Here is an 18,034-nt window from a genome sequence, read left to right as displayed (position 1 = left end):
CGGGCATAGTGGTGTGGGCCTATAATCTCAGCTACTGAGGAGGCTGAGGCAGGAAAATTGCTTGAACATAGGAGGCAGAGGTTGTGGTGAGCCGAGATCGTGCCACTGCAGTCCAGTGTGGGCGACAGAGACTCCAACTCAAAAAAAAAAAAAAAAAAAAAAAATTGTCGCTCAATGGGGTGGCTCACACCCGTAATCCTAGAACTTTGCGAGGCGAAGGCTGGGGGATTGCTTGAGCTCAGGAGTTTGAGACCAGCCTGGGCAACATGGCAAAACCTCGTCTCTACAAAAAAATGCAAAAATTAGATGGTGTGGTGGCACATGCCTGTAGTCCCAGCTACTTGGGAGGCTGAGGTGGGAGAATCACCAGACCCTGGGAGGTCAGGCTTGCAGTGAGACATAATGGCACCACTGTACTCCACCCTGGGGGACAGAGCTAGACCCTGTCTTAAAAAAAAAGGCCGGGCGCGGTGGCTCACGCCTGTAATCCCAGAACTTTGGGAGGCCGAGACGGGCAGATCACGAGGTCAGGAGATCGAGACCATCCTGACTAACACGGCGAAACCCCGTCTCTACTAAAAACACAAAAAATTAGCCGGGCGTGGTGGTGGGTGCCTGTAGTCCCAGCTACTCGGGAGGCTGACGCAGGAGAATGGCGTGAACCTGGGAGTGTGAGGGAACATGTTCCTGAGCATTGTTGGCAAAGCGGTGAACCCTCTTAGGAGCGTTTTGAGAACCTTAATAAAATTATAATGTACATATCTTTTGAACCAGCAATTATATTTCCAGAGAAATCCAAATAAATCACGCAAACCTATAAATATGTAGAAATGGCAGTTGGAAGAATATTTGCTATTTAAAGAAATTTAATTTTAGGTGCCAAGCAGTTTCTAAATTTGTTTCTTGTTTCTACAATATATGGCTACAAAAACCTTCCGGATCTCGAAAATAAAAGCACAGATAAACAATTAAAATATTGACACTCAAGAGTCCAAATCCGAAATTAGAATATCTGGAGAAGCAATCTGATTCGCATAAACCTTTTTTATTTTATTTTTTAACATAAATCCTATCTACCTGGCTCTTGCCCTGACCGGCAGGAGAGAAACTTACGGTGACAAACTTGGAACAACGCTGGACCAAAGACACTTCAGGAGGAGCAAAAGCGCGTTATCGTAGACCCAGGTCCCTCGTTGTGTCCAGTACCGAGCGTTGGCACTACGAGTATGTCTTTCGAGATGGATGGCATCCCTACCTCAGCTACTGAGCATGCGGGAAACTCCGCGCAAGCGCACAACAGCGATTCCGCACTGCCTCTTTGGACTCCTGATCCGCGGGAAAATTCCAGTTGTCCGTGTTTTCTTCAAGCTCTCCGTAGGTGCAAGTCACCTGTTGTATTAAATAAAAGCGAAAGGTGTGTCAACTTTCAAAGATTGGCTAAAAAAAAAAAAAAAAAAAAAAAGAAGAAGAAGGAAAGAACACATTAAGCCAGCAACAGTGTGTTGAAAAAAAAAAAAGACTGGTTTTGGTTTCAGCTGTCTTCCAGCCCACTTCGTAGAGTTCACTATTTTAAAATGTTCATTGGATTAGTGATACCGCTCTGCGGCTATTTAACTTCGAACCCCTAGCGGTCCGTGGACAGGCTTCAGCAGATCCACTACACACACCTCCACCTCCCACTCCCCAAGCAATAACACAGCAACTTTATGCAGAATTGTGTCAAAGATGCTTGCTTACTTTTTTTTTTTTTTTAAGAGATAGATAGCTTGCTCTGTCGCCCAGAGTCGATTACGGCTCACTGCTGCCTTCCCACTTCTAGGTTCAAGCCATCCTCCCGCCTCAGCCTTCCGTGTAGCTGGGACTACTGGTGCAGGTGCGCGCCACCACACCCGGCTAATTAAAATATTTTTTTTTTACAGATGGGATCTTTTACTGGGGGGCGTGGTTGGGGGAGGGGGCAGTGTCTCACCCTGTCGCCCAGGCTGGAGTGCAGTGGTGCAGTCTAGGTTCACTACAACCTCCTCCTCCTGGGTTCAAGCGATCCTTCCTCCTTAGCCTCCCAAGTTGCTAGGACCACAGGCGCGCCACCACGCCGGGCTAATTTTGTTTGTTTTTTAAGTAGAGACGGGGTTTCATCATATTGGCCAGGCTGGTCTTGAACTCCTGACCCCAGGTAATCTACTCACCTCGGCCTCCCAAAGTGCTGGGATTGCAGGTGTGAGCCACTGCGCCCAGCTTAAAAAGGCTTTTACTTCTTCATTTGATTTTCACAATAACTCTGTGAGTTAAGTAGACCCTTTTTGGGAAATGGCAAAATATACATAAATTATATTACTTTAACCATATATATATATATAGAGAGAGAGACGGCGTCTTACTCTGTCGCCCAGGCTGGAGTGCAATGGCTTGATCTCGGCTCACTGCAACCTCTGCCTCCCAGGGTTCAAGCTATTCTCCTGCTTCAGCCTCCCGAGTAACTGGGACTACAGGCGCGCACCACCCCGCCCAGCTAGTTTTGCATTTTTTTTTTTAGTAAAGACGGGGTTTCACCGTATTGGCCAGGCTGGTCTCGAACTCCTGACCTCATGATCCACCCGCCTCGGCCTCCCAAAGTGCTGAGATTACAGGCGTGAGCCACTGCGCCTGGCCATACTTTGGTTTTCATAATTAAATTGTATAATTACATGACAAGTACAAATGGCTTAAATAAAGACAAACATAATGCAAGGTAAGCTCAACAAGTGAGAATAGAAATCTGCAGTCATCCTAAAGAGTAGTGCTCTCCCAAGTGTTCATTGTATTCTCTCATAGGTTTTATAAGAAAACGGCATAGTTGAATTCAGCAAGTTATGTAGAGGTTGGTTAGGAGAGTTTCTATGTAAATATATCTTTGTGCTCCTGGAAGACTATAATTGTGATAGATCCCAGATGTGAAACCGTGGGTCAAAGAGGAAGTGCATTTTATTTTATTTTTTGGAGATGGAGTCTCGCTCTGTCACCCAGGCTGGTGTGCAGTGGCCTGATTTCTCACTGCAACCTCTGCCTCCTGAGTTCAAGCGATTCTTCTGCCTTAGCCTCCAGAGTAGCTGGGATTACAGGCGCCCGCCACCACTCCCAGCTAATTTTTTGTATTTTTAGTAGAGACGGGTTTTCACCATGTTGGCCAGGTTGGCCAGGCTGGTCTCGAACTCCTGAACTCAGGTGATCCACTTGCCTCAGCCTCCCAAAGTGCTGAGGTTACAGGCGTGAGCCACTACGCCCAGGTTAAGTGCATTTTAAATGGTGATGGATATTGCTAAATTGCCGTTCGAAAATCTCCTGCCTCAGCTTCCCAAGTAGCTGGGACTACAGGCGTGTGCCATCACGCCCAGCTAATTTTGTATTTTTAGTAGAGATGGGGTTTCTCCATGTTGGTCAGGCTGGTCTCGAACTCCCGACCTCCGGTGAACCACCCAGCTTGGCCTCCCGAAGTGCTGGGATTATAGGCATGAGCCACCGCACCTGGCCGACAGTACATATTTAACACTACCATCAGCAGTCCACTTTCACACATTCTCCCAAGCCCTGTTATCAAACTTCTTTATTTTTGCTTTAATCTGCTGGAAAGGAAATGGTATTTTAACTGTCTATTCCCATGACTCCTAAAGTTGAGGATCTTTTTATGTTTATTGGCTGTTTCCACTTCTGTGTCTCTGAGTTGACTGTTCATTTCTTTTGCCTTATTATTATTATTATTATTTTGAGACAGGCTCTCACTGTGTTGCCCAGGCAGGAGTGTAGTGGTGCAATCATGGCCCACTTGCAGCCTTGACCTCCTGGGCTAAAGCGATCCTCCCACCACAGCCTCCGAAGCGGCTGGGACCACAAGCACATGCCACTACATCCAGCTAATTTTAAAAATTATTTCAGAGACAGGGGTCTCCCTATGTTGCCCAGGGTTGTCTCAAACTCCTGGACTCAAGTGATATTTCCACTTCAGCCTCCTAAAGTGCTGGGATTATAGGCATGAGCTACTGTGTCCAGCTTCTTTTATCCTTTTTTTTTTTAATTGGGTTGTTTACATTTTTTTTAATCTGTAGCAGCTTTTTATGCATTTTGTGTATTATTATTTTTTAATGTGTAGCAAATGTTTTTTTCCACAGTATAGTGTAGGGAAGACAACATAACATGGTGGCTATGCACACACACTGGAATCTAACTGCCTGGGTTTGAATTCCAGCTGTGCTACTTAGTTGTATCATCTTGAGCAAGTTAGATAACGCTATGTGCCTCAGTTTCCTTATCTGTGAAATGGAAATACTCGTAGTTCCTATCTCACACTTTTTTTGGTATGCTGTGTCTTCATCTCATCTGGTTTTGAAGATTAAGTGAGTTAATTCAGGTACAGAGCTGGAGTCATTGACTGGTGAAAAGCTGACATTGATTGAGTGCTTTCTGTTTGTCACTTGGTTTCTCACTTTCCGGTATCTTTTTTTGGTATATACATATTTTCATACTTGTAGAAAATCTATCCTTCTTATTTACGTGAACTAAATGTTCTGGATGTTGTGTTTTATGATTAGGAAGGCTATTCCCAAGATGTATATTCTACAATGAAATGGTAACAATTGTGAACTATTATGAATTGGACAACCAAATAGAGCAGAATCCGTCAGAAACAAGAGCAGAAGTTGCTATACATACCATACTATTCTATGAGTGGGATATAACAGGAATTTAAGAGAATCTTAAAAAAAGGTTAGATTGTTTTATAATATTGTTAAAATTTATGGGAAGTCATTGATTTGGACTGAGCTCCTGCCCTAGGCTGTTTACTTATAAGGTCTGCGTTCCAGGAAATCAGGAGAGATGATAGCCAAATCCATTAAGCCAAATGGCGTCTGCTTTTCGTTCCCTGTTTCTGCCTTCTTCAACCTTTTCTGCCTATAATCCTCACCCTGCCCCCACAGCTCATCAGAGATCCTTTCTATTTTGTAGAAAGGTTTAGGAATATTTAATACTAGCCAATTAGATCTTTAAAACTCGATTTGCTGAAATTTTATTATTTTACAATATTTTCATTGAACTTGTGCTCCCCACAGTGGTAGTCATTACCCAAGTGTGCCTGTTGTGGCCTTGCTATGAGTTTAGCCCAGATTGAGATGTGCAGTATGTGCAAAGTACACGCCAAATTTCAAAGACTTCGTATGAAGAGAATATGGAAAATATCTTACTTTTTATTGGCTACATGTTAAAATGATACAATCATAGCTATGTTGTGTTAAATAAAAAAAATATATATATATATATATATTTAAAAAGCAGGGCACAGCGATTGGACTATGAGCCCACCTTTCCCTGCCCCCGTGAATCTGAGCCCGCCCCCCGGCGGCTGCAGGGAGGACCCGGAGGTGGCTCAGTCTCCGCGGACTCCGGGAAGGCTGTGCCCACCGCTCCGCCCCCACTACCCGCCGCTCCCTCCCCGCCCCTTCCGTTCCCGGAGCGCGTGCGCCCTCTTACTCGGCCCTCCTTGGTTTCCTGGGGTCTTGCCCCTTCAAGCTGGGGCGGGAGCAGAGGACCCCGTGCTCAGGGGTTGCCCGACCATGCGCTGGGGGCTGCGCCCTCGCGGGCCGGGCGCGGCCGCCCTGGCCACTGCCCGAAGTTTGTGGGGGACGCCCCGCCTTCCCTGCAGCCCGGGATGGCAAGGGGCGACGAAGAGGCTTCTGGTGCTGTCGGTCTCCGGGGCCAGTAACCACCAGCCGAACTCGAATAGTGGCAGATACCGGGACACGGTGCTGCTGCCGCAGACGAGCTTCCCCATGAAGCTGCTGGGCCGCCAGCAGCCGGACACGGAGCTGGAGATCCAGCAGGTACGGGCCCCGCCTCGGCGCGGGGCCTCCGGAGAGGCCCGATCCGGCCGCGGGCACCGGGCGCTCGCAGGCGCCACACCTCTAAGCTCCACGCCGGTGCGGGTGGGCGGGGGTGTGACCAGATTGGTGGAATTCGTCTGCTTCGCACAGATTTTGTGGGCTGAAAACCTAAGTGAAGAAATCTCTAGATGAGTCCCTCCTTTGTACCAGGTTTCGCAGCGGGACATTAAGGGGTCACTAGCGATGCCCAGATACCAGCATGTATCGCACGTATGTCCCATTTCTACCGTAGGCAAAACAGATAGACTTTGGGCACTTTTCCAATGCCTTGTAAAAAGTAAATTAACATGTCCACATGTAAATAAAAACCCAGGCTGGGCGCAGTGGCTCACGCCTGTAATCCCGGAACTTTGAAAGGCCAAGGCAGGAGAATCGCTTGAGCCAAGAGTTCGAGACCATATTGGCTAGTCACCCGCACACCCCCGTCCTTAAAAAAAAAACTTAAAAACCTCAATTATGATGAATGAAGGGGAAGTTGAAGCCCACTTCTTGGATCTTTTAGATCCCTCGTTGGAATTATGACTCGTTTGAACTCGCCCAGGCTGGAGTGCAATGGCGCGATCTCGGCTCACTACAGCCTCCGCCTCCCGGGCTCAGGCAATTCTCCTGCCTTAGCCTCCCGAGTCGCTGGGATTACAGGTGCACATCACCACGCCCGGCTAATTTTTATATTTTTAGTAGAGATGGAGTGTCACCATGTTGGCCAGGGTGGTCTCAAACTCCTGACCTCAAGTGATCTTCCCGCCTCGGCCTCCCAAAGTGCTGGGATTACAGGCCTGAGCCACTACGCCCAGCCTAGACTGAACTTTCTAAGAGCAGAGATTCCTCTTGTTAGCCTCTGTAATTCTAGTCTTTAAAAATCCCTGATATTCTTGGAATATTGGTTAAGTAAATATACTTAGCCTAAATATTCTGACAGCTATAAGAGTTCATTTAATTTTTTAAAGGCTTTTTAGTCAATACCTTCTGTATGCCAGAAAGAGTGACAGTTTCAAATGTTTCCTCGTTTAATCTTCACACCAGCCCTGTAAGATGGATATTAACACTTTTTTTTTTCAGATAAGAAAGCAGGCCCATAAGTGCACAGTAACCTGGACAAGATCACACAGCAAGTGAGGGAAGGGAAGTGAGACTGCCATGCATGTTGTTCCCAGATTTGGGGAATGGCAAGCATTGCCACCAAAGAATAGCAGGAATATGTGTGTCGGGAATCTGCAGGTCCTTCAACATGTCGGGGGTGAGGAGTGAAGCACGGGGAGTGATGAGAGAATGCCCGAGAACTTAGTGGTACTAAACCTTTGTAGGGTCCTGCATATCATATAAAGAGTTTAGATTTCAATCTGAGGTGTATGGGGACACTACTGAAAGATTTTAAGAGATGCGTACTTAGACACGCATTTCAGAAACCTCACCTTGTATTTCAGAGTTGAGTAGATTGGAATGGAATAGATTGGAATGGAATTGGAATGGAAATAAGCAAGTGTTGGCTGTTATTTATGGTTAGACTCAGGAGTATGGATTTATATGATGTTTAGATATCTTTTTTTTTAAACAGAAATGTGGATTTTCAGAACTTTATTCATGGCAAAGAGAAAGAAAAGTAAAGACAGAATTTTGCCTTCACGATGGACCTCCTTATGCAAATGGTGACCCTCATGTTGGACATGCTTTAAATAAGGTAACTATAATTTAGGTTATGACACTTGAAAGAAAGTGTTTATGTAAATACTCTTTATAAATGTGTATTCTAATTATATGATAATTATGTAAATTTAGATTTGCACATAAAACAAATATTTTCATAGAAAGCAATATACAAGTTTAGTACTGCATTAAAAAAACATTGCTGCTATTTGCTTTGATCTTAATGTTATATTAGTAAACATCATCTTATTCAGTGCATAATTATCGGGCGAGGCATTGTTCTAGAATCTGGGAATAGCAGTGGACAAAAAAAAGGTATGTCTTGGCCGGGCGGTATGGCTCATGCCTGTAATCAGTGCCTGGCCCACAGATATCAATAATTCATTATTTTTAAAATGCTTAGTAGAATTTCATTGAGAGAATATGTTAATACTACAATCTGTTCACTCGTTTTTCAGTTCTTTATTTTTTGTAGATTTCAGTGGAAATTTTGGGGAGGAAGTGGGCTTAGGCATCTGTAGTTTCAAAACCAGGAATTTGGTCACTGAATGGGTCAATAGTGCTATTAAAGAGACCAGGCGCAGTGGCTCACGCCTGTAATCCCAGCACTTTGGGAGGCTGAGGCGGGTGGATCACGAGGTCAGGAGATCGAGACCATCCTGGCTCACACAGTGAAACCCCGTCTCTACTAAAAATACAAAAAATTAGCCAGGCGTGGTGGTGGGCGCCTATAGTCCCAGCTACTCGGGAGGCTGAGGCAGGAGAATGGCTTGAACCTGGGAGGCGGAGCTTGCAGTGAGCCGATATCGCGCCACTGCACTCCAGCCTGGGCAACAGAGCAAGACTCTGTCTCAAAAAAAAAAAAATCATGTTTTGTGATATAAATACAGAATAAAACTCTATTATTTCAAACCATTTTGCAAGGAATGGAAGAGCCAGCTCTAACTGGATTAAGCAAAGAGAGAGAATTTACTGGCTTTTTTACTGTGGAGTCCAGATAGTTTTAGCCACCTGCATAGCTGGATCAGGACTTCAAATAAAATTAAGAAAGAATTGGTTTCTCTCTGTCTCTGACTCTTTGCTACTTTGGTGACTGCCCCACCCCAGACCCCCAGCACATTTCCCAGTAGTTTCAGGCTTACATTATTCCACCTTCTCTTTCCCAATAGTTCTTTTTTGTTTGTTTGTTTTTTGAGACGGAGTCTTGTACTGTCACCTGGACTGGAGTGCAGTGGTGCAATCTTGGCTCACTGCAATCTCCGCTTCCCGGATCCAAGCGATTCTCCTGCCTCAGCCTCCCAAGTAGCTGGGACTACAGTCGCCTGCCACCACGCCCGGCTAATTTTTTGTATTTTAAGTAGAGATAGGGTTTCACTGTGTTAGCCAGGATGATCTCGATCTCCTGACCTCGTGATCCGCCCGCCTCTGCCTCCCAAAGTGCTGGGATTACAGGCGTGAGCCACCGCGTCTGGCCCCCAACAATTCTTATAAAAGTCCTGAAATTGAATCTTATTGGCCTGATTTGGGTCGCACATCTATTTCTGAATCAGTCATTGCAGACTTGGGGATAGAATATGTTAATGGCTACAGTGGATCACATTTTTACTCTTGGAGCTGGAGCAGAGGGAGCCAGCTCCATGTGGATTGAGGACAAAGGAATAATTGCCTAAAAAACAGTGGCGTCTTTTTTGTTGTTGTTCTTTGAGACAGAGTGTCGCGCTGTCACCCAGGCTGGAGTGCAGTGGCGCAATCTCCGCTCACTGCAAGCTCCGCCTCCCAGGTTCACGCCATTCTCCTGCCTCAGCCTCCCGAGTAGCTGGGACCACAGGCGCCTGCCACCATGCCCGGCTAATTTTTTGTATTAGTATTATTTTTTAGTAGAGACGGGGTTTCACCGTGTTAGCCAGGATGGTCTCGATCTCCTGACCTCGTGATCCACCCGCCTCGGCCTCTCAAAGTGCTGGGATTACAGGCGTGAGCCACTGCACCTGGCCAAAACAGTGGCATCTTACAAAACTATCTCTCACATGAAGAGAAGCCTTCTTGAAGCCCTTAGCAAAGAGCATGGGCACTTTGGAACTAGGAGAGGACCAATTCTTGCTCTTCCTCACACATGCTAATTATAGTCCTGCTTGCTTTTTCCTCTTCCTAGAATGCATCACCAGAATATTCACATGGATCACCTCCTCATTTCTTTCAGATTCTGTTCAAATGTCATCTTATCAGGCTCTCCTGACTTCCCTCTAAAATGGTACCACCCCCAGCCCCTAAAGGTCATTTTCTAACCCTATAATTTGCTTTTTTCTCCATAGTGTGTGATATGTTGGTATATATTCTGTGTTCCTCCATGAGAAAAAAAGACCTTGTCGTTTTTGTTTACTACCATATTCTAGGTTCCTAGAAAAATTCTTGACATATAGTAGGCATTCAGATGTTTATCTGTCAAACAAAGCAATGCATGAATCTTAGAAAAATGAAAGGAACAGAGATAAATGACTCTCAAAAGTATGGAGGAACTTTTTTTGGGGAGGAGGAGGGTGGTGTTTGATACTGAGGAGTTAGTAAAATATTCCTATTATATTGCTACTATTCTTTTCACTAGAGGCTTCATATATTATATTTTATTATTACATTTAAGAATCCTTATTAGGTACACTGTTAATTATTAGTTCCAGTGATTGATTTCATCCTGTTCATATGTCTGAAAGCAACACTATTCAGTAGAAATACAATGCAAGTGGCTGGGCGTGGTGGGTCATGCCTGTAATCCCAGCACTTTGGGAGGCTGAGGCGGGCAGATCATCAGGTCGGGAGTTCGAGACCGGCCTGACCAACATGGTGAAACCCTCTCTCTACTGAAAATACAAAAAAATTAGCTGGGCATGGTGGCATGTGCCTGTAATCCAGCTACTTAGGAGGCTGAGGCAGGAGAATCACTTGAACCTGGGAGGCAGAGGTTGCAGTGAGCTGAGATTGCGCCACTGTTCTCCAGCTTGGGCGACAGAGCGAGACTCCATCTCAAAAAAAAAAAGAAATATAAGAAATATAATTCAAGCTACAAATTTGTGCCACGTAGGTAAGTTAAAATTTTTCTGGTGGTCCCAGAAAATAATGAAAAGAAACAAGTGAAATTAATTTTAATATTACATTTAACTCAACATATCTAAAGTATCATTTCAACATACAGTCAATGTAAAACATTTTTGAGATATATCACATTTTCGTAACACATGTTTGAAATCAGGTATATATTTTATAATTTACATCATTACATCTGAATTCGGACTAGCACCAAAAATCACATGTGGCCAGTGGCTACTATATAAGATACCATTGTTTAGAGCATATATGCATCCGTGTATTCGTGTATTTGATAAATATTTATAGACTAGTGCCAGAAACCATTCGAAAGGCTGGAATTCATGGGTGAAGAGGACAGATGGGCTCTCTGATTTCATGGAGTTTATGTTTTACAGGGAAGAGACAAAAAAATAAGTAAACAATTTCCATATGAACTTTAAAGTAGTTTTTCCAATTCTGTGAAGAAAGTCATTGGTAACTTGATGGGGATGGCATTGAATCTGTAAATTACCTTGGGCAGGATGGCCATTTTCATGATATTGATTCTTCCTACCCATGAGCATGGAATGTTCTTCCATTTGTTTGTATCCTCTTTTATTTCCTTGAGCAGTGGTTTGTAGTTCTCCTTGAAGAGGTCCTTCACATCCCTTGTAAGTTGGATTCCTAGGTATTTTATTCTCTTTGAAGCAATTGTGAATGGGAGTTCACTCATGATTTGGCTCTCTGTTTGTCTGTTATTGATGTATAAGAATGCTTGTGATTTTTGTACATTGATTTTGTATCCTGAGACTTTGCTGAAGTTGCTTATCAGCTCAAGGAGATTTTGGGCTGAGACAATGGGGTTTTCTAGATATACTATCATGTCATCTGCAAACAGGGACAATTTGACTTCCTCTTTTCCTAATTGAATACCCTTGATTTCCTTCTCTTGCCTAATTGCCCTGGCCAGAACTTCCAACACTATGTTGAATAGAAGTGGTGAGAGAGGGCATCCCTGTCTTGTGCCAGTTTTCAAAGGGAATGCTTCCAGTTTTTGCCCATTCAGTATGATATTGGTTGTGGGTTTGTCATAAATAGCTCTTATTATTTTGAGATACGTCCCATCAATACCTAATTTATTGAGAGTTTTTAGCACCAAAAAAGAGCCCGCATCGCCAAGTCAATCCTAAGCCAAAAGAACAAAGCTGGAGGCATCACGCTACCTGACTTCAAACTATACTACAAGGCTACAGTAACCAAAACAGCATGGTACTGGTACCAAAACAGAGATATAGATCAATGGAACAGAACAGAGCCCTCAGAAATAACGTCACATATCTACAACTATCTGATCTTTGACAAACCTGACAAAAACAAGAAATGGGGAAAGGATTCCCTATTTAATAAATGGTGCTGGGAAAACTGGCTAGCCATATGTAGAAAGCTGAAACTGGATCCCTTCCTTACACCTTATACAAAAATTAATTCAAGATGGATTAAAGACTTAAATGTTAGACCTAAAACCATAAAAACCCTAGAAGAAAACCTAGGCAATACCATTCAGGACATAGGCATGGGCAAGGACTTCATGTCTAAAACTCCAAAAGCAATGGCAACAAAAGCCAAAATTGACAAATGGGATCTAATTAAACTAAAGAGCTTCTGCACAGCAAAGGAAACTACCATCAGAGTGAACAGGCAACCTACAAAATGGGAGAAAATTTTCGCAACCTACTCATCTGACAAAGGGCTAATATCCAGAATCTACAATGAACTCCAACAAATTTACAAGAAAAAAACAAACAACCCCATCAAAAAGTGGGCGAAGGACATGAACAGACACTTCTCAAAAGAAGACATTTATGCAGCCAAAAAACACATGAAAAAATGCTCACCATCACTGGCCATCAGAGAAATGCAAATCAAAACCACAATGAGATACCATCTCACACCAGTTAGAATGGCAATCATTAAAAAGTCAGGAAACAACAGGTGCTGGAGAGGATGTGGAGAAATAGGAACACTTTTACACTGTTGGTGGGACTGTAAACTAGTTCAACCCTTGTGGAGGTCAGTGTGGCGATTCCTCAGGGATCTAGAATTAGAAATTCCATTTGACCCAGCCATCCCATTACTGGGTATATACCCAAAGGACTATAAATCATGCTGCTATAAAGACACATGCACACGTATGTTTATTGCGGCATTATTCACAATAGCAAAGACTTGGAACCAACCCAAATGTCCAACAATGATAGACTGGATTAAGAAAATGTGGCACATATACACCATGGAATACTATGCAGCCATAAAAAATGATGAGTTCACGTCCTTTGTAGGGACATGGATGAAATTGGAAATCATCATTCTCAGTAAACTATCGCAAGAACAAAGGGCCAAACACTGCATATTCTCACTCATAGGTGAGAATTGAACAATGAGAACACATGGACACAGGAAGGGGAACATCACACTTCGGGGACTGTTGTGGGGTGGGGGGAGGGGGGAGGGATAGCATTGGGAGATATACCTAATGCTGGATGACGAGTTGGTGGGTGCAGCGCACCAGCATGGCACATGTATACATATGTAACTTACCTGCACGTTGCGCACATGTACCATAGAGCCTAAAGTATAATAATAATAATTATAATAATAATAATAAAAAAAAAGAAAAAAAAAAAAAAAAAAAAAACAATTTCCAAAGAGATAAGTAGAAAGGAGGTTATTTATATGATGATTAATTTAAATAATATACCCAGAGTAAAGTGTACCAATCTTAAGTATGTATAGCTAGATGAATTTTTTTTTTTAATGTGACAACCACTCAGATCACAGGACTCCTTCCTGTTCATTAGTAAACAGTTTGAAATTAGAATTTTTAAAGGGGGGAAGGGATGGGAGGAGAATATAATAATATCTTTTCTACTTTTGATAGGTATGGAAAGGAGGAAATTGTTTTCTGGACTAGTGGGCTAGTGGTCAGAGCACTGTTTCCTCTTGGGAAGAAGGAAATTGAGCTTGGAGCCAAATCTATCCTTTGCCTTTGATTCCCCCATTCAGCTATGGTAATATATTTTTTAAAAGGCTCTGCTGCCCTCTAGTATCTAAAATGAACTTAAAAAGGTAAATTAGTTCTAGAACTATACCTAATGAAGAGGTCTACTGTTTTAGTAAGGGTTTGTCAATGACAGAGTTAACCACAATATTCCATTCTCTGAGTACACTGTAAGTTCTGCAATGGTTTGATGATATTTCTTAGCTCAATATAAATAATATTAGACTATTTGTGTTAGTAGTTTTTTATGAGTTAATTTATACGTTTCCTTTCAAATTGCAGTTTTAAAAATGGTATTAAGTTTAAAAAAAGAACATAAATTGTAGGCCAAATGTTTTATGTGTGAATGATAATTATCATTTTATCTTTGCAGATTTTGAAAGACATAGCCAATCGATTCCATATGATGAATGGCTCCAAAATACATTTTGTGCCCGGCTGGGATTGTCATGGGTTGCCCATTGAAATAAAAGTATTATCAGAACTTGGTAGAACAGCTCAGAATCTTTCAGCTATGGAAATTAGAGAGAAAGGTAAATAATCTCTATTTCTGTTTTAAAATGATATTTGTAAACACTTAGGGTCCTTGGAAAAGTCGGAACTTTACCAAATGAACCTTTTGTTTGGGTTTGGTTTGCTTATAATGAGATCTATTGGAAATGCCTTTCTGTCACAGAAAATTCAGATTTTATTTCATTGATTTTTGTAAGAACTTATGTTTGGATATTGAAGGAAAGACTTTGTGAGCATTTCTGATTGCATTCTCAGTTTCTTAATGTTCATATTTTATAAAACTATTTTTTGGTAAATTCTTTTTTTTACTTTCCTCAAGGGGGCTTGTTGACTGATTTCAGGTGTTAAGCCAAAATTCAATTCTAAAATACATATATTTTACATTAATCTCTTATTTGATCCTTTTTCTTCAGTCGACTGGGTCAGGGAGGACTCTCTTTTTCTTATATGTTATACTATTGTACATTTGGATGTAACTGTGAAGATTTTTTTACTTCCTTGTGAAATCTATTATCATTGGCTTAGATTTGATATTCTGATTGATTTTTTGTGTATAATGAAATGAAAATTGTTATCTGACCTTTTCTTAAATTACAAAACAATAAGGAATAATTTTTCCAGTTTATTTGTCCTAAATGTGAGGTCATTGTATAAAGTCTGGAAAATACAGAAGACAGTAATAAAATTTTAACTTTTGCAATTCCAGTTAATTTTAGAATTTGTTGTAGGTATCTTCTGAACACTGTTGACCTTCAAATTATTTTTCTATTAAAAAATTTTATAGGCCAGCACAGTGGCTGACACCTGTAATCCTAGCACTTTGGGAGGCTGAGGGAGGTGGATCACCTAAGGTGAGGAGTTTGAGACCAGCCTGGCCAACATGGCAAAACCCCATTTCTACTGAAAATACCAAATAATTAGCCGGGCGTGGTGGCGCACGCCTGTAGTCCCAGCTACTTGGGAGGCTGAGGCATGAGAATTGCTTGAACCTGGGTGGCAGAGGTTATAGTGAGCTGAGATCCGCCACTGCACTCCAACCTGGGCAACAGAGCAAGACTCCATCTCAAAAAAAAAAAAATTTTGTGCCCGGGTGCAGTGGCTCAGGCCTGTAATCCCAGCACTTTGGGAGGCCAAGGCGGGTAGATCACGAGGTCAGGAGATCCAGACCATCCTGGCTAACACGGTGAAACCCCGTCTCTACTAAAACTACAAAAAAATTAGCCGGGCGTGGTGGTGGGTGCCTGTAGTCCCAGGTACTCGGGAGGCTGAGGCAGGAGAATGGCGTGAACCCGGGAGGCGGAGCTTGCAGTGAGCCGAGATTGCGCCACTCGCACCACTGCACTCCAGCCTGGGCGACAGCGAGACTCTGTCTCAAAAAAAAAAGAAAAAAAAAAATTGCATTCTAAACTGTCTACAGCATTTGCATTTAGAGAGATACATGCTAAACCATGTTTAAGAATTCGAATTCATTGGTTTTTTAAAAGCTTTTTTTCGTCTTTTTTTTAGCTAGATCATTCGCTAAAGCAGCCATTGAGAAACAGAAATCAGCATTTATTCGTTGGGGAATAATGGCAGATTGGAATAATTGCTACTATACATTTGATGGGAAGTATGAAGCCAAACAGTTGAGAACTTTTTACCAAATGTATGATAAGGTAAAGAAGTATTTTTTCTCTTCGAGTAGATTTTAGTATGTGTTACAAAATTCTACTTTTAACATCATATTTTTGTCTTTTATAGGGCTTGGTTTATCGATCTTACAAACCTGTGTTTTGGTCTCCGTCATCTAGGTATATATGCATTTTTTGGTAATTAAAAGGGGAAAATTTGTGAGGCTTCCAAATATTTATGTTTAATATTTTTAAACCTTAGGACTGCATTGGCTGAAGCAGAACTTGAATATAATCCTGAGCATGTCAGTCGTTCAATATATGTAAAATTTCCTCTCTTAAAACCTTCTCCTAAATTGACATCTCTTATAGGTAAGATTTTTTCATAGCTTGAGTGTACTAAAGTTATAGAATTATCCCATTTGCTAACATATTTACAATTTTATTTTCACAGATGGTTCATCTCCTGTTAGTATTTTGGTCTGGACCACACAACCTTGGACGATTCCAGCCAATGAAGCTGTTTGCTATATGCCTGAATCAAAGTGGGTATATTATTGCATTTTTTGTTTTATACACAAATAGAATCTATTCCATTATTAACATTATTTTGAATTTATTTTATCCTCTTTGTTATTTTAAAATTTAATGAATTATAACTTAGTTATTATGTTCATATAGATTTTATTAACCTTTAGGTGATCCTTTTTATCACCTTATCTGGCTTTTTGGGAAAATGAAATAGAAGTATAAGTTATGAAGTGTTTTGAAAATAGTACAGTTTGATCTTGAAGTCAGTTTTTTCTTTTTTCTTTTTTTTTTTTTTGGCGACTGAGTTTTGCCTTTTGTTGCCCAGGCTGGAGTGCAGTGGCGCGATCTCAGCTTACCACAACCTCCACCTCCTGGGTTCAAGCAATTCTCCTACCTCAGCCTCCTGAGTAGCTGGGATTATGGGATTACAGGCATGCGCCACCACACCCGGCTTATTTTGTATTTTTAGTAGAGATGGGGTTTCTCTATGTTGGTGAGGCTAGTTGCAAACTCCCATCCTCAGGTGATCCACCTGCCTCGGCCTCCCAAAGTGCTGGGATTACAGACGTGAACCACCGTGCCTGGCCTGAAGTCAGTTTTTTCTAAAATGATTATTTAAAAATTAAAATGGTATCTGTGGCTTTTCTTGTTTCATTATTAGTAATTTCTCCTAAAATTTTGTGTTAGGTATGCTGTTGTGAAATGTTCTAAGTCTGGAGACCTCTACGTACTGGCTGCAGATAAAGTAGCCTCTGTTGCTTCTACTTTGGAAACAACATTTGAGACTATTTCAACATTTTCAGGTGAAGATTTTTAGATATCTGACAACATAGTCATCAAAGTATTGGGCTGACTTGAATTTACTACTTTGCTGAACTGCCTATTGTGAATTGAAACAGATATGGCCTCTACCTTTCTAGAATACATTTTACATTGATTACACTAAAGGAGAATATACATTAAGCATGATAAGAGTGTAGAAAAATATGAATATTGATAAATATACAACAGATAAAACTAATTTCTGGCAATATCCAGTAGTTACTTGGTAAAATTTTATGCAAAATTAATTTTTAAAATTGTTTTTATCTGTTTTAATAAAAGTAGCAAGAAAGGAAATAAATGTACTTATTTTTTGATACATAATTTTAATAAAGGATTGAATAAGTTCTGAAAATTATTCAGAAAGCAGTTCTTCTATCAAAGGAATTTTATTTTATTTTTTAAAGAGGCAGGGTCTCCTGCTGTTGCCCATGCTGGAATGCAGTGGTCCAGTCAGCTCATTGCAGCCTCAAACTCCCAGGCTCAAGCAATCCTCCTGCCCTGGCCACCCAAGTAGCTGGGACTATAGGCACATGCCACCACACCCGGCTAATTTTGAAAAAATGTTTTACAGAGATGAATTGTTGTGTAGCCCAGACTGGTCTGGAATTCCTGGGCTCAAGTGATCTGCCTGCCTTGGCCTGCCAAAGTGCTGGGATTAAAGGCGTAAGCCACTCTGCCTAGCCCAAAATAATTCTTTGTGAGCTATAATTTGGGACTTTTGAGGTAGTGACTGCTTTGAAATATAATTATGGAAGTCTAGGGAAGTTTAAAATTAGCTTTTTGTTGTTGTTGTTCTTTGTTTTGTTTTGAGATGTGGTCTTGCTCTGTTGCCCAGGCTGGAGTGCAGTGGTGCCGTCTTGGCTCACTGCAGCCTCCGGATCCTA

At 41.8% G+C, this 18,034-nt stretch overlaps 2 protein-coding genes across 4 annotated transcripts in view; one reads left to right on the top strand and one right to left on the bottom strand.

The window, feature by feature from the left end:
• Positions 1-1,268, bottom strand: part of BPNT1 (3'(2'), 5'-bisphosphate nucleotidase 1) — a 30,582-nt gene extending 29,314 nt beyond the window's left edge. For all 3 annotated transcript variants that reach the window (XM_063672017.1, XM_063672025.1, XM_063672032.1), the window contains exon 1: positions 1,114-1,268. The gene's annotated coding sequence lies outside the window, so the exon portion shown is untranslated. The remainder of the gene's footprint in view (positions 1-1,113) is intronic.
• Positions 1,269-5,448: 4,180 nt separating this feature from the next.
• IARS2 (isoleucyl-tRNA synthetase 2, mitochondrial) overlaps positions 5,449-18,034 on the top strand; it is a 56,280-nt gene continuing 43,694 nt past the window's right edge. Inside the window, exons 1-8 of the mRNA XM_054449975.2 lie at positions 5,449-5,849; positions 7,465-7,587; positions 14,045-14,204; positions 15,691-15,839; positions 15,925-15,974; positions 16,057-16,166; positions 16,249-16,339; positions 17,013-17,128. Of these exons, the coding sequence (XP_054305950.1) occupies positions 5,583-5,849; positions 7,465-7,587; positions 14,045-14,204; positions 15,691-15,839; positions 15,925-15,974; positions 16,057-16,166; positions 16,249-16,339; positions 17,013-17,128 (1,066 nt within the window). The 5' untranslated portion in view covers positions 5,449-5,582. The remainder of the gene's footprint in view (positions 5,850-7,464; positions 7,588-14,044; positions 14,205-15,690; positions 15,840-15,924; positions 15,975-16,056; positions 16,167-16,248; positions 16,340-17,012; positions 17,129-18,034) is intronic.

The sequence above is a fragment of the Pongo pygmaeus genome, chromosome 1 (genome assembly GCF_028885625.2).
Source record: "Pongo pygmaeus isolate AG05252 chromosome 1, NHGRI_mPonPyg2-v2.0_pri, whole genome shotgun sequence".
NCBI classification, from domain to species: domain Eukaryota; kingdom Metazoa; phylum Chordata; class Mammalia; order Primates; family Hominidae; genus Pongo; species Pongo pygmaeus.
Note: the sequence above shows the minus strand (reverse complement) of the source record. Positions and strands in the feature narration are given on the sequence as shown.